The sequence below is a fragment of the Echiichthys vipera genome, assembly GCF_963691815.1.
Source record: "Echiichthys vipera genome assembly, chromosome: 9".
Taxonomy (NCBI): domain Eukaryota; kingdom Metazoa; phylum Chordata; class Actinopteri; order Perciformes; family Trachinidae; genus Echiichthys; species Echiichthys vipera.
Window position 1 is genome coordinate 25,263,724 of NC_139834.1, and position 14,635 is coordinate 25,278,358.

At 41.3% G+C, this 14,635-nt stretch overlaps 1 protein-coding gene across 3 annotated transcripts in view; it reads right to left on the bottom strand.

Annotated features, from left to right (window-relative positions):
* Positions 1–5,847: 5,847 nt before the first annotated feature.
* mib2 (MIB E3 ubiquitin protein ligase 2) overlaps positions 5,848–14,635 on the bottom strand; it is a 51,595-nt gene continuing 42,807 nt past the window's right edge. For all 3 annotated transcript variants that reach the window (XM_083920117.1, XM_083920116.1, XM_083920118.1), the window contains exons 14-19: positions 13,359–13,485; positions 12,991–13,251; positions 9,877–10,055; positions 9,527–9,720; positions 9,286–9,351; positions 5,848–8,502 (exon numbers count right to left, since the gene is read on the bottom strand). In XM_083920117.1, coding sequence (XP_083776243.1) covers positions 8,261–8,502; positions 9,286–9,351; positions 9,527–9,720; positions 9,877–10,055; positions 12,991–13,251; positions 13,359–13,485 — 1,069 coding nt within the window. In that variant the 3' untranslated portion in view covers positions 5,848–8,260. The remainder of the gene's footprint in view (positions 8,503–9,285; positions 9,352–9,526; positions 9,721–9,876; positions 10,056–12,990; positions 13,252–13,358; positions 13,486–14,635) is intronic.

Sequence of the window (14,635 nt, forward strand, 5' to 3'; positions counted from 1 at the left end):
AAGCATAATCATGATGTAAAGATGCTTATGGACAACTGATGCTTATAATTCCTTCACGATCTGTCTTGTTTGTGTGAGGATTATTCTCGTCTCCCTCTTCCCTTTGTCTTCCTTATCATCAACGCTTTTTATCTTGCTGCTCTGACTTCGTAAAAACACGTTCAAAAACAAGAATAACTTCCTCCTTTTATAATCAACATCTGCTCTTTTCTCTCAGATGCTGTAAGATGAAACTCAGGGACTCTGTGGGGACTACACTCACCAAACAATGGCAAAAACAGCATCTCCCTCCACCCCCTTATGACACAAACCACATCAGCAGATCCTCAGACATCTCTCATCTGCTGCTGATTTTTCATTCGCATGTGGAACGAAAAGCAACCGATGCAGCGCAACTTGTTGATGCAACAACAGCCGTTAGTGACAGTGTAAACAAAGCCGCCTCATCTCGAATTGCTGGTTTCTTCCTGCTGCAGGGGAATCCATTAACTAAATCCTAAACCACAGCTGACATCTTGTGATATTTTCCACCAAAACATCTGAACCTGTTAACTGTTTAAAGTTCAGAGGACAAAGAGAGAAGCCACCACTGAACTGAGGGCCTAAAGGAAACTCTGGCCCTTCAAATGCTTTTAAAATATCATTTCCACAAGTTTCATAACATTTAGCCTATAATTTGGTGTAGTAAGTCTTTGCAGCAGCAGTGCTGTCTTACAATATCTTAATGTCTTACATTAACTCCAGTGTGTGTGTTGATGTGTTTTTATAGCACAGAGGAGGAGGTGATACACAGAGCATACCTGTTTGTAAGATCAAGTCACTGTTGGTGTGCGTGTTTTCATGGGATTGATGAGAATTATAGAATATCACCAGAATGATCCAGAATAAACATTTAAATGGTTTAAATATTTGGAGCCAGAGGAGAGAGCTGCTAACGATGTGGTTAGCTGTACTGACAGCTGGCTACTCCACATGGATCTCTTTTTCATGTAAAACCTCGAAACTAAACAATTCCCCCTCATTGTCTTTATATCCACGTTTCAGTTTTTTATTCCTCAGAAAGAAAACATGAACGACTGACAGAACAGCTGTTAACTCTCTGTAGGCTTTAAATGTGTTTCCATGTAATGTCTCTCAACATGAAACGTCCAGTAAAGTGAGAGAAGTCGTCTCTTCCTGTTGAGTCATGAACCGATGGAACAAAAGCTCCAAAGCCAAATGCTTAATGTGAACTGCTACAGAGGACGGACATCTCATGATATGGAGCTACAGTCAGCAGCAGGAGTGTATCTATGATCACAGCTCTTACAATGATGGATTACGGAGACTTTTCCAATGGTTTTATGTTCTCAGTAATGTTTCTTTCCCTAGGTATAATGTTCAGTTTATGTTTCCCTGGATCAATATGTTGAAATCGCCCACAGCTTACAGTCTACTGATGTTGTATAGGTTACCCCTTGAGGGGGTCATCCCTATGTTCCCCGGTTGCATAAGCATTCACTGATTTAATTCAGCATTTTGTTAGGGTTAGGGTTTTAGGGTCTACATACTTTAGGCCTATTTGATGTAGAATTCGGCACTGAAAGTCTGAAAAATAACAGATTGGGGAACATAGGACCCTTTCTGTGAAAAGCTCACATGCAAAGCGGGGAACATAGGACCCATGAAACATAGGACCCGGGGAAAATAGGACCCGGGGAACATAGGACCTGGAGAACATAGGACCCGGGGAACATAGGACCCGGGGAACATAGGACCCGGGGAACATAGGACCCGGGGAACATAGGACCCGGGAAACATAGGACCCAGGAAACATAGGACCCAGGGAACATAGGACCCGGGGAACATAGGACCCAGGGAACATAGGACCCGGGGAACATAGGTACACTCCCCTCCTTGAAACCTTTAACCTCAAATCTGTAGTTTTCTTGACTAAAGACATTCATAGGTGCTCAACATTCATCTCCCCTTGTTCTTGCAGCAGATCACTCTCACCAATCTCTTATAATAAAGACCCCGGGGTCAGAGATAACCTCCCAGCGGCTAGTTAGCTCAGCATAGTTGGAATAATGTAAGCAGGGGTAAACAGGTGGCCTAGCTAGATCCTCTAAAACTCACACATTAACATCTTGTTTTTAACATAGGCTACTCATAATGTGAGTATAAAAACAACATGAAAGCTAGCTTTATTTTAAGGTAAGATTGTGTCTACTGGTTCCAGAGTCGTACTGATCTTTTCAGCCAAAAGCGTGATCAGGGAACAGCCATGCGGGGCTCTGTCTGCAGGGCACAGGATCCATTGACCAGCAGCTGTGAAGCTTATTAACACGTTATTTGTTTAATTCATGAAAACAAACTGAAGTGACAGGTTGTGGTTTCAGAGAGGATTGTATTACAGACGATGACTGAGTAACTGGGCTCCAACTATCACAGGAGCTCAACTGCTCTTCATCTGTTTTTTTGTCTGATGAAGAGCACTGGTGTTCAAAACGTCACCTGGGTGCAATAAGTGGATGGTTGCAGGCCTGCAGTGTGTGCGCTTTTTAGTCACTTAAACGGAGATGTGCTGGTTTTTGGCTCAGCACCTGCCCTCTCTGGTTTGCATGTGTGTGCATTCTCCTAGTGGTGTCAATGTTCTTGTCTAATAAACACATCTCCCTGAATGTAGAGAGGTTTCGGTGTGGATTTGTCTTCAAATATGTCATTCTTTGTGAATCATCAGTGAGACAAGTCATATAGTCTTTAACTTCAATACAACGCTCTGCTTGTGAGCTGGAGGAGTGTAACATCCAGCAGCATGTCAGCGTGCAGGAGAGCGGTGAATGCTGCAGGAGAGGCAGATCTGTGAGCAGGGGCGCCCCCTGTACGCAGCTCTCTTTACCTGTAGGAGATGACTTCCAGCTCCACATGCAGACTCCTTAAGGACATATCATGGATGAAGATCATAATAAACTCCACTCACCGTCTTTTAAGAATGACGGTGAGCTCAATGGATATTTAGTTTGCTGGTTATATATTATATATTATCAGTGAGGTTACACTAGAGGAGACTTTACATATGCACCACTAGATGGTGCTCTCATCACATCCTGTCAACAGGAGCTCTGCAACTCTGGCGGACAAAAGGATAGGAACATCGTACCAGCAAAAAGAACATTTTAGAAAGATTATTTTTATATATAAAATATAATTATTAAGAAGAACAGGCAAAATACTCACAGGAGAAAGAAAACATATGCTGACTAAAATTGTTTTGGGGATATATATTATATGTAAACAATATGGACAAGAAGTACTAACAAATTATACATTCATTCATTTGAAAATTGTCAAAATATTATGTCATTTTATTTAACATCTGATGTATAACCAAAAATAAAATTCATTCATTCATTCATTCATTCACATGAGAAAAATATGAAATAAAATTTTAAAAAAGAACTAAGTTGAAAATAAAGAAGAAAATGTGAAGGTAAAAGACAAAGTGAGAGGGAGAGAAGAAATAGAAAAAACATGCATACATCTATATTTATCCTTATTTGTTATTTAAGCAGCAGAAATATATCTGAGAACTGTTAAATATATTTCATTTAACTGTGTATTTTGTTTGTTTATTTTGCAGATTGTTGTTTTGTAGATTGTTGTTTTGTTGATTGTGTCAGGAGGCCCAATGGATGTGAGATATTGATTTTTCTCCAGACTTTTCTGGTTCAGTAGCATTGTTTTCTTGGTGATATTTAGGGCCAGAAATAAGGTTTATGATTTGTTTGGAACATGTGTTGAGGAGGAGACCGGGGACAGCTTAAATATCTCTGATCAGAAACAAGCTTGATTTCTGCACATGCTCAGTTAAATTGTTTTCTTGATTACAAAAATAAGCCATATTTGAAACTGAAAAGTTTTTTATTTTAAGCCAAAAATGTAACCTTTCCATCAGATGCGGTTTTTTAGATATTGTCCCGAGATCAAATATCTCTAAATCCAAACAAGTTGTATTAGAATGACTGCTTACGTAATAATTATCTGGGTCTTTTTCAGGTTTTTCTTTGGTCAGGTTTGGTCTTAACCCAGTTTTACATTTATATTTTTAAAAACCTCCATAAACTCGATTACATGCTAAATTCAACATTTTTGGGGATGTGTTCTACCCAGGGGTTGAATTGAGATTTGTTATGTGGTTTCTGCCTTGGATGACGTGTGTGTGTGTGCATTAATTACACAATCTGATAGATATCATTTGACAAACTGTAAATAAAACATAACAAGGATAAGTTAGCTCCCAAAGACTGGAGGCAAATTGCCAAAGCCATAGTATCATTTGTAAATATAATTAAATAATTCCTTTGCATTATAGCTTGACGGCTTACCATCATTATTTTAATAAAGAAAAAGAAATGAAGAGTCAAAATACCATGAATGATTAATAATCTTTTCATTTTGAGGATATAACTGTGTATTTTATACATGTTACTGTCCCTGTACACTGGGACAGTTCATTCCGGTAACAGTGGAGACACTGTTTTATATACATTTCCCAACCTGTACATATTTCATCATCGAACCACTCAAATACATTGTTTCAGTAGTTGGCACATTTATAAAATATCAAATTTGCTATGCAGTGAAAATGATTTTTCGATTCATTGGGAACTTCACAAAAAATTGTTACTGTCCCTGGACTCCCCCTATATCCAAATTGCTGAGTGTGCATAAAGAAGGGGATAATGCTACTGCACTGCTGTATGGTGGGCAGAGCCAGTGTGTGGATGTACAGTTGTCAGTTTTGTTTAAATTCCATTTTGTCAAAAGTATAAAGCCTGAATATTTTCATTACAACAGGTCAAAAATAACAAACCAAGCAGAAGTCATTTGAATCAAAACTGATTTGAAATAACTCAGCATGGGGAAAAGTCATTTCATTTCATACGCTAATAACTTCAATAGTTTTTCAAATTGGCCGCTGGTTTTTTAAATAATAGAAATAATATGTTTTGAAATTAAACATTAAACTATCAGTTCACCAAACTGTGATGACAGACCTTACTTCACTGTAAGCTTTTAATTACACTGAATGCACACAGGTTTCTTATTAGCTTTGTAAATATAGAGAAGAAAAGCAGTGGGGTGGCGTTGTGGTCACACTGGTGTTCGAAGCTGTCCCCGTGTCTTCAGAGAGAGCGTCACTAAAGCGCTGAGTCATATGCCAAAGCCATCTGACATAAGACCATAAGACAATTAGGACTAAGAAGTGGCACGCAGCAGCATTTCACTGGAGAGGCTGCGCAGATTAATGTGTTACAAAAGCACAACCTGCTCGCCTCCTGTTTACCTGAACTCAGGAGGATCTCAGTGGGGGTGTGAAGGTGAAACGAGTCCAGAAATGTTGCATTACATCCACGTTCATGCTTCTGATCAACTCAGAAGTGTCAATATTAGTTTTAATTACTTTCTACTTGTTATTACTAGCTTCGTTTTTTTGTTTTTCTTCCTTCATTATTAGTTTTTTATACATAATTTATACTTCCCGCATAATGTTGACACTAGATTTACTCAACAATCTCAAAATCTTAGGTGGGGTTTGATGAAACTGCTCATCTTATATACGTTTAATGTCTAAAACACAAACTGCCTAGAAGAAGACATTCAAGGACAATGCTGAATATTAACTAAGGCCCTGTTTATTTGGGTTCTTTCCAGGGGTTCAGCTTGGTATCACACTGGGGTCACTTAGCTTGTCTGCCGTCTTGTCTGCCTACATTCATGAGACCATTTCCCTCCAGAACATCCTGTAAAAATCTGAATAGTTAAAACAAGGACAAAACATTTACACCAAGTCCTTAGAAAACAGTTCCATATTTATTGCAAAATATTTTTGTACAGAATACAACTGAAAAAACATCAACAGAGGAGGAATGGACAGTAAGGCCAACATCAGAACTCCAAGAGCTGAACTGTACAAACACTGAGTAACATTTGTTGCTTTGATAGTGGTTTTATACAGAAACTGTTTCCCGCCCTCGCAGCAACCTCTCCCGGGGGAGAAAAAGAAAGAACTCAAACATCTTCCACAGTTTTCGAAAAACATTATTGCCTTTGCCTGTAAACCCATCAGCTGAGAACACCAGTGGACAGTCCTTAAAATGCCTGTAAGAAACATGTCCCTTGATTGATAATGTCTCACAAAATATAAATATATATATTGTAAAAAGCTCCAAACAATATGGGAACTGATGATATTTTGGAAGCTAATGTTGCCTCAGAGGGTTCAGGGCTCTACAGTTAGGAGGCTAACATCATTAGCTCAATTTCTAACACCGGTAACTGAGTGTGCTCAGATAACACTTTTCAACTAAATCAAATATTAATGTTTGCTTTTTAAGTTTACTTCACACTGCTGGAATAACTGAACCCTCACTTGAGCTGGGAGGGATTTAGAATAGTGCGTGTAGATAAATTCGGGCGTGCATGCCCATGCACATCCTCATGCTATTTGGCACAGATGTAAAAGTTCTTTCCTCAAAGTAAAACTTGCGGTAAACGCTTCTCAGTCTCTTCGGCTCCTCTGCTTACATTTTTTTTTCTTTACACATAAAAAAAGGCAGAGGGAGACAGGAAACATTTTTCTTCCTCGACATTCAAATGTACATCTTTAACATTGGCTCTCCCAATGAAGACAAAGACACTCCTGTCTCTGGAAGTTGATCATAGAAAACAAAAATTAAATAACGATTAAAATAGATATGATTTTTTTTTTCTCATATGCATAAGCCCTTCAAGAAAACACACCAACACATTAGAAAGGATGAAGATGATGTACAATCCAGAACTCCAGAGGAGAGAGGGGGGTTTCTGCCGAAGGGGGATGTGGAACTAGAGGTGCAACACAACAATATCACGTTTTTGCCCTTCTGGTTCTATATCTTACAATACATCTGTTGGATAAATAACTAAACACGAGTATCCGCTGCTCGTTGGGGTCTCTACACCAGTCAGACGACAGACAGACAGACAGACAGACAGACAGGCTGCGGCCTTTAGACACAAACACAATGCTTTAAAGCGTTGACTGCTGCTCCAAGGTCTTTTTCATTTTTTCTTTTTTTGGAGGAAAATGTCAGTTTTGTTGCAGAAGCTCTTCTGCAAACATTCATTTCACTAATGAGAATGACATTTTGACCGTTGACAAAGTGAATTTTTGAGTCACAATGTACAACTTCATGACCTTTTCTCTCAGTGACCCTCCACTGTAATGGAGAGGGGCTTGTTAACCTGTTACAGATATCACAAGTGCTTTCAATAATTTGATACCCTGAGTAGAGGACATAGGCTTGGGGTGAAGTTCAGTAGAAACAAAAACATTTTTGCTAAGCAAACAGCAACTTAAAAAAAAGGACATTACTAATTAATACCACCTTTCACACATAAATAAGAACCTGTACTGATAGGTACATTAAAAACCACAAATGTAACCAGAGAGAAAGAAAACAACAACAACGACAAATCACCCATGACAACACGTCATTTTCAGCTTTACAATATGCATATATTCATGCATATATAGTTTATATTTCCCCTTGCATACAGGCGAGTGGCTGGGGACTATATAGAGAGCCTTTAGTTATACCAACTCCCTCTGCAGAGACTAACACTGATTATTAAGAGATTGGTACAAATGAGAGCAAACATAATTCACAGGACAGGCTGAGGGGCGAGAAGACATGGACTGATTCTGCGCAGCCTTGTAAACAAAGGAGGCCAGACAGCCAGAGGGGATGATGGGTAACAGACATCCACTTAAAGCAGCAAAGATAGGATAGATTACAGAGGTGGAGGCTGGGCAGGAATAAAGAAAAGAAGATCTGGGGGACCTTTTTCTCCTATCAAAGTCCTCAAAGTGGCAGCATCGCTTCATAACCTCGCCTAGTCTGCTTCCCGTCGGGCTCGGCGGGACAGCAGTTCTGATGCAGAAAATTAAAAGTGATCAACATGTTCCTGCCTGCGCTGCTCGAGAGGAAAACTACTCAAAATGTAACAAACGGTGGACTCTCAGCGATGTAACACGGTGTCTTATAGTAAAGCAACCTATGGGCTGAGTGAGTGTTCGACCAGGGGGAAGAGGGGGAGAGGGGGGAGCAGGAGGATGCGACAGGCAGATATGGGTCACTGGGTCTTCAAAGGTAATATCTGCCCCCCTCCCACTTCTTTCCAGGCCTCTCCCACTCCCTCTTTGGGTCGTTCAGAGCTGAGAGGACAGAGACGCTCAGACGAATAACTGGATGCGCTCGCGGATGGTCTGCCGGCAGATGGGGCAGGTCTTGAGTGCGGCGCTGCAGTCGATGCAGGAGGCGTGTCCGCACTGGAACACCAGCTTGATGTGGTTGTCGATGCAGATGGGGCAGGTGATTCGCTCCTCCATCTGACGGTAGCGAGACTGCAGCTGCTCCAGCAGGTTGTGCTGCTCCGAGTTCTCGGTGCCGGGGCTGCAGTCTACCTCTGTTTGGTCTGGGGGGGGGGGGGGGGTGACATCAACATGAACTGACTGCGTTTGAAGAATTAAGACAATATCTGTACGGTATTGTTTTCTGATGGAGGATCAGACAGCTGCAGCTGAATAAGTATGCTGCTGCTCGAGTCCTCGCTGACACCAAGAAAGTGGATCACATCACTCCAGTTCTGAGACTCTCCCTTGTGTCTGTCAAAGCACTGATTTCAAAATACTGTTGTTTAATAAAATACTGAATGGTTTATTTCTGATCTTCTGCTACAGTATGAGCCATCCAGCATCCTGCGGGTCTGCTGCAACTCTCAGTTCTTTTAAATCAAAGCTGAAGACTTTTCTGTTTGACGCTGCGTTTTATTAAATGAAATAGCCAAATTATTCATTTATTTCAATGCACTGTAACTTCTATTCTTGTATTTTATACCTGCCTCATTTTATTTTAGCTTGTTTTTATTTTATGTTCTCTTTAACGACTTGTTTTAAATGTCCTTTTAATGTTTATGTAAAGCGCTTCGAACTGCCTTGTTGCTGAATGTGCTATATAAATTAACTTACCTTGCCTTTATTGTGCGACTGGTTCAAAGATATTGAGGCTGCATACTACAGGAGCTCATAACAGATAAATCATAACTCAAAATGTCTGATCATTTCCTTGGTGGCTTGTCCATCGACACAGCTGCTTTAATCTACCATCCCAAACTGTATTTTGTCCCAAATATGAGTTCATGTAGACCATTATTTCCTTTTCCTATTAAAACATCCCAGAATAAGAGGATTCTTCTTACCTTGTCTAATCTTCTTGGTGATTGTGACTTGGCATTTGATGCATTTCTTCATTCGATGGGCACACTCTGTTTGGACAAGAACCAGGTCAGCAAGAACAGACAATGTGTGAAGAATATAGAGAAAACAAAACAAGGCCATTCTCTAGGTTTAACTCGTAATCTGCCTATTGATAACAGTGTGGCCCATCTGCTGCCATTGGCGTCATCATCAATGACGGCAATCACAGTGTCCTCCACTAACCTTCACAGGCCACGCTGTGCTGGCAGGGGCAGAAGAGAACCAGCAGAGCCAGCTCAGAGCAGATGAGGCATTCACTGGGCCCCGGCGGCGTGGGAAGAACCAGGTTGGTCATGGTGTTGGGGGTAGTGTGGACCCGCCGCAGGCTGGCACTGCTCAGGCCCTGCCCACATGTGATGGCCTGCAGACGCTGCAACCTGACAGGAAACACAGATATAACAATCTTTCACATAGATACCATTTGCATTTACAAAGGCAAAAAATCGAACTTGCTGTTTATCAAGCCAACCTATTTAGTAATATTATATGCAGGCATTATGAATGTTGACATTCATCTATTGAAAGGCATCTACCTGTGTTTCTCAGAAAAGCTCTTGATGAGCTGCAACATGGTGCCATCTGCCACCAGGTCCAGGGGACTCTTTCCCTTGTGGTTGGCGTAGTTGATGTCAGCCCCTTCCTGCGCTAGAAAACACGCGATAGCTGCGCCAACACTCAGCTCAGTATTCCCCAAAAGACCTGAAGCGCTCAACTGTGGGTACACGATGGGAAGAGAGAGCGGGAAAAACAGAAGAAGGAAGTTGCAGTTAAAATAACAAACACTCTTTTGAGGCAGCAGACCTTCACAAAAATAATCTGGTTAGAAATGATCTTGTGGAAATGATAAGAGATTACTTGGAAAACTTAGTCAAGGACACACACTGCTGATAGTGAGCAACAAAAAGGAAATAGAAGTAAAAACCAGCGCAATCCAGCTGAGGCTGATACATAAACCCAAATCTAATCAGCACTGAAGATCTCATCTGCTGACAGAGGCCAAAACAGCCCTGAGCACTGAAGTCTAGCCACCTACGTGTGTGTGTGTGTGTGTGTGTGTGTGTGTGTGTGTGTGTGTGTGTGTGTGTGTGTGTGTGTGTGTGTGTGTGTGTGTGTGTGTGTGTGTGTGTGTGTGTGTGTGTGTGTGTGTGTGTGTGTGTGTGTGTGTGTGTGTGTGTGTGTGTGTGTGTGTGTGTGTGTGTGTGTGTGTGTGTGTGGGCTTGGCAGGTGCCCAGGATGTTGAGTGGAGCTGCAGTGTTTGCGGTCAAGTAGATCGGAAAAGGACGTACTTCATTGGTGCAGTGACAGAAACACATATTGATAACAGTACTAAAAAAATTATAAAAAAAAGTGCTGCACACAGCAAAGCAGTCAAGGTCTCTTCATGAAGAATATTAATTATGGTTTGTTTCAACCCCAGTCGCCCTGGCGAAACAGATAGCTGAGGCCTCACGCCGGGCTTTACACCAGCCACGTGAGACCACGACTCAGGTGTTTTATAATACCTTTGTTAAGGTTAGGAGTTAACAATGAGCTCAGAGCTAAAATAAAGGTGAATATTGGAGTCACATTTGCTATGTCACCTGAAACACAACAGTTTTTTGCCCTTATTACAAAAAAGTTATTATTCCATTAATATTCAAGTTTACATGTTTACTTTGAGGACTTTTGTGGTGGTGGACTTGTTGGACCGAACACCGCCTCACCTTTTTTTATTCTTTCAATCACCTTCTTGAAAAGTTTGCCGTTGTCCTATTTGCACATTTCCAAAAACCTGTTGATATCCAAGTCTTTCATAGTTAATAAAATGAGGTGTTTTTCTGACCGTAACCAGGCAAGAGGGCGCGTGTCGCAAACTGAGACACATTTTCTGAATGGGCTGTGTACAATACCTGAACAATATTGTCATATCCCACATGGCCTAATCTAAAAATGCAACACTCAGAAAAAGGCCTAATTCAAATTATCCAAAAACAATATGCTGTTTGCTGTTTACATGCCCTGTATACATTTTGGAATATTGTCATATTTGGAATAATAGTGGAATATACAGTAAGTGTGCATTTAAATGTACTCAAGTTGCTATAATGCTTCTGTGTGTGTCCTGTTTAAATAACTTGACGGTGACGGTGTTGACGTGTCAGTTCATGTTTACTTCTTGTTGTTGCCAAAATAATCAATTAATGCCGGTATAATGTTACTAATGTTATCTCGGGTCCATTCAAGGGCTTCATTCAGGTAAACTCTTTCTGCTAGCAAGAGCATTATCCTTACTTGCCATAATGAGTTTAAATATCATAGTTAATTGTTGGTGACTGCATCAGAGCGATTCAAAAATGTCAAAGTGTCACTTAAAGGGCAGACATACTAGAGAATTCACACAGTAATTGACGTGCCTCTGAGGATGAATAAAGGCACGAGATTCCCAGCGGAAGTTCAAGACATCCTCGGGGGAAAAACTGACATGATGTGTTTATATCTCTCCTAAATATATCACAGACATCTTAACTAGCTCCATCAAATCCATATTTCGACAGTCATTTTCCTCATTCCCTTCATAACACCATCGCACTCGAAACGTGCCAGTATTTGCTCTGAAAAGATTAAAGTCAAAGACGAGGTTATCTCTATTTAAGAAAAGAAATCCTCTATGTTGAGACTTAGTGGCGTAGATTGATGTGGATATTAACATGTACAATTATTTAATGTTTAGAAAATGAGGCAGCAACTGCTTTGACTTGCACAGAGTGCCCCTTCAGTGCTCTCCTATCTGATGACTTTCTCCTCAGTTAACCCCTCTCTCGTCTCCTGTTTACACAATAACGCAAAGCCCTTTCTTCTCAGTAATCCCACGTGACTTCTTTTCCCTCTCCCAATTCATCCCCTTATTTACCTGGCAAAGCCAACTAACTGCTTTATCCTAAATCAACCCCCCAGACTGTTTTTGTTTACCATTACCACCCTGCTTCAATATTAGGTCTGCTCTTATTCCTCAAGCCTGTATTTACCCTGCTTTGAGTCTTTTTTTACCTTCTTAAGACTGCATTAATCCTCCCCCGCCACCTTTAGTCTTAATCACCCTGCCTTTCAGTGTCTATGTACCCCTCATTCAGTCTATATTTATTCTTCTTTGAATGTTTAATGGACTCTTCCTTTGTTGTGGATCGTCTCTTTAGTAACAATCTCTCGGGTTTCTATTTACACCTATCACCAGACTCAAGTGTTCAGACATCTCTTGAGAGTTGCGTTATCTCTCTTTAGCTCTTTCAGTCCAGGTAATGCATTATTTGCAGCTGTAGTTACATGATAGCTCCTTCCCTTATAATGAAGAATAAACTTAAATAAAAAAATAGTTTCTGTGGCCTGTAAGTATAGGCAGATATATCATTAGCAGGCTTGGTGAAGTACAGTATAGTAAAGTAGTACTTCATGTGTTTTATCACTACTTTGATGAAAAACAGCCAGTTTGAGCTTTTCAATCAATCACAAAAACAATGCTTTGTGTTGATGAATGTGCATGTACATACCCCCAAACACTACAAACAGTTCTTGGTTTGATAGTAGTTTCTTAATGCAGCCCTTTACTTTAAAAATAAGTAACAGGTTTTAAGGACAACAACAACAACACGGCCCTCCCTGCCAGTTCTCACCCTGCAGTAGAGCGATGAGGAGGAGCATCCCTCGCTGCTCTCTTCGGTGCTGCTGGTACCGACGGCAGGGCTGAGCATGACATTGGCCAGCTGCGGGCGTAGGAGGGCAACGTGCATGGCCGTGTCGCCGTCCTCGTCCTCCATGTTGACGTCGGCACCCTCAGACACCAGCAGCTGCACCAGGTCGGTGTGGCCCTGGGTCACCGCCAACTGCAAAGGCGTCTGGTTCCGGTTGTTGCGGATGTTGATGTCGCAGCGTCCCTGCGGAAGAGGAGGTGAATTAAATAAAGAAAACAGTGATGGGTGTATAGTGTATTGTGATGAAACAGCAGCAATGAAGAAAAGACTGATGTGCTCCTTCAGCTCACCTCCTTGACGAGGATCTCAGCGACGTCCCGGTGGTTGTTGAGTGAGGCCAGATGCAGCGCAGAGAAGCCGTCCTCCTTCTTAACGTCCACCAGCTGCCGTGCTCTGGCCAGGATCTTCTCTGTGGCACTGCCGCCAGGACAAACAAGACCCAGTCAGGCAGAGTGCACAACACAATATCACATCAATCAGCACCTCACAGCTCAACACAACTGAAAGCATTAAACGCTAAAATCTTTCAATTTTAACCATCCTGTTTGACATTTTGTCAGATACCGGCTTGTTATCTTTAATGCGAAGGGAAGAAGTTCTGTGAAGGATGACACCACGCTCAGTGAAGTGAGACTTTTACAACTGCTTCTGTGATTCATGCAGTGGGCTGATGCTGCAGTGTGAGGCCGGCCTGCACTAGCTGAGCTGCTTTATGACGGGTGAAATTGAAGCTGACAGTCTATAGCGAGCTCCCAGGAGGCTGGCAGGCTACCATGGAGGCTTTAGTGCGACGTGACCCGACCTTTCTATGGTTATTTGGGCTAGCTTTAATGTTAGCTCTGCCCAATTTCACTGGTTGCTGATAGATGAAGATAGTTTTCAGATGAATCAAAATATCAGAATGAAGCAGACTGAGTGACAGCACAGAGATGATTGTTGTAATGTTATTTTAAACCTAGTAGATGCATTTCAGATGCATCACAGAGGGCTTGACCACTGAGAGCATGTATAGTCCCTTATGGTCAGGATCTCCTCTGGGTGGATTACTAAGGATGAAGGCTGTTGGCGGGGCATTGTGTTAGAGGTCATTTGTATCTGCAATGCAGCTCCGCATTTATGTGTGGTGAAGGTATTGATAGAGAGAAATATCATTCCTGCTTTTACATCGTCTCCAGAGCACCTCCGTACCACCTTCAATAATCACTATTAATCCTGTGTGTTCATGAATATTCAGACATGGACTGACGTTTTGGAGCAGTTTTGTACAAACACGCCTTCAAACACAACAGCTAGAGGGCATCTGTACTCGAGCATGCTGCTGATGACTTTGCTGGAGACTGGAGTCATCATTTGGTTATTTTTGAGAGTTTGCATCATGCGTGTTTGTAACTTGCTTCATGATCAAAGGAGACGAAATGTGTCGTGATGAGCGTGATTCTGGAAGTGACAAAAGTAATGAAAAATTAAGGATTTTATGAATAATGAGCTATGAAAGTAAGTATGTGGTAAAATCTATGCGATGCGTGTCAGACAGTTTACAGTGCAATCAAAATGCACGATGAAACTT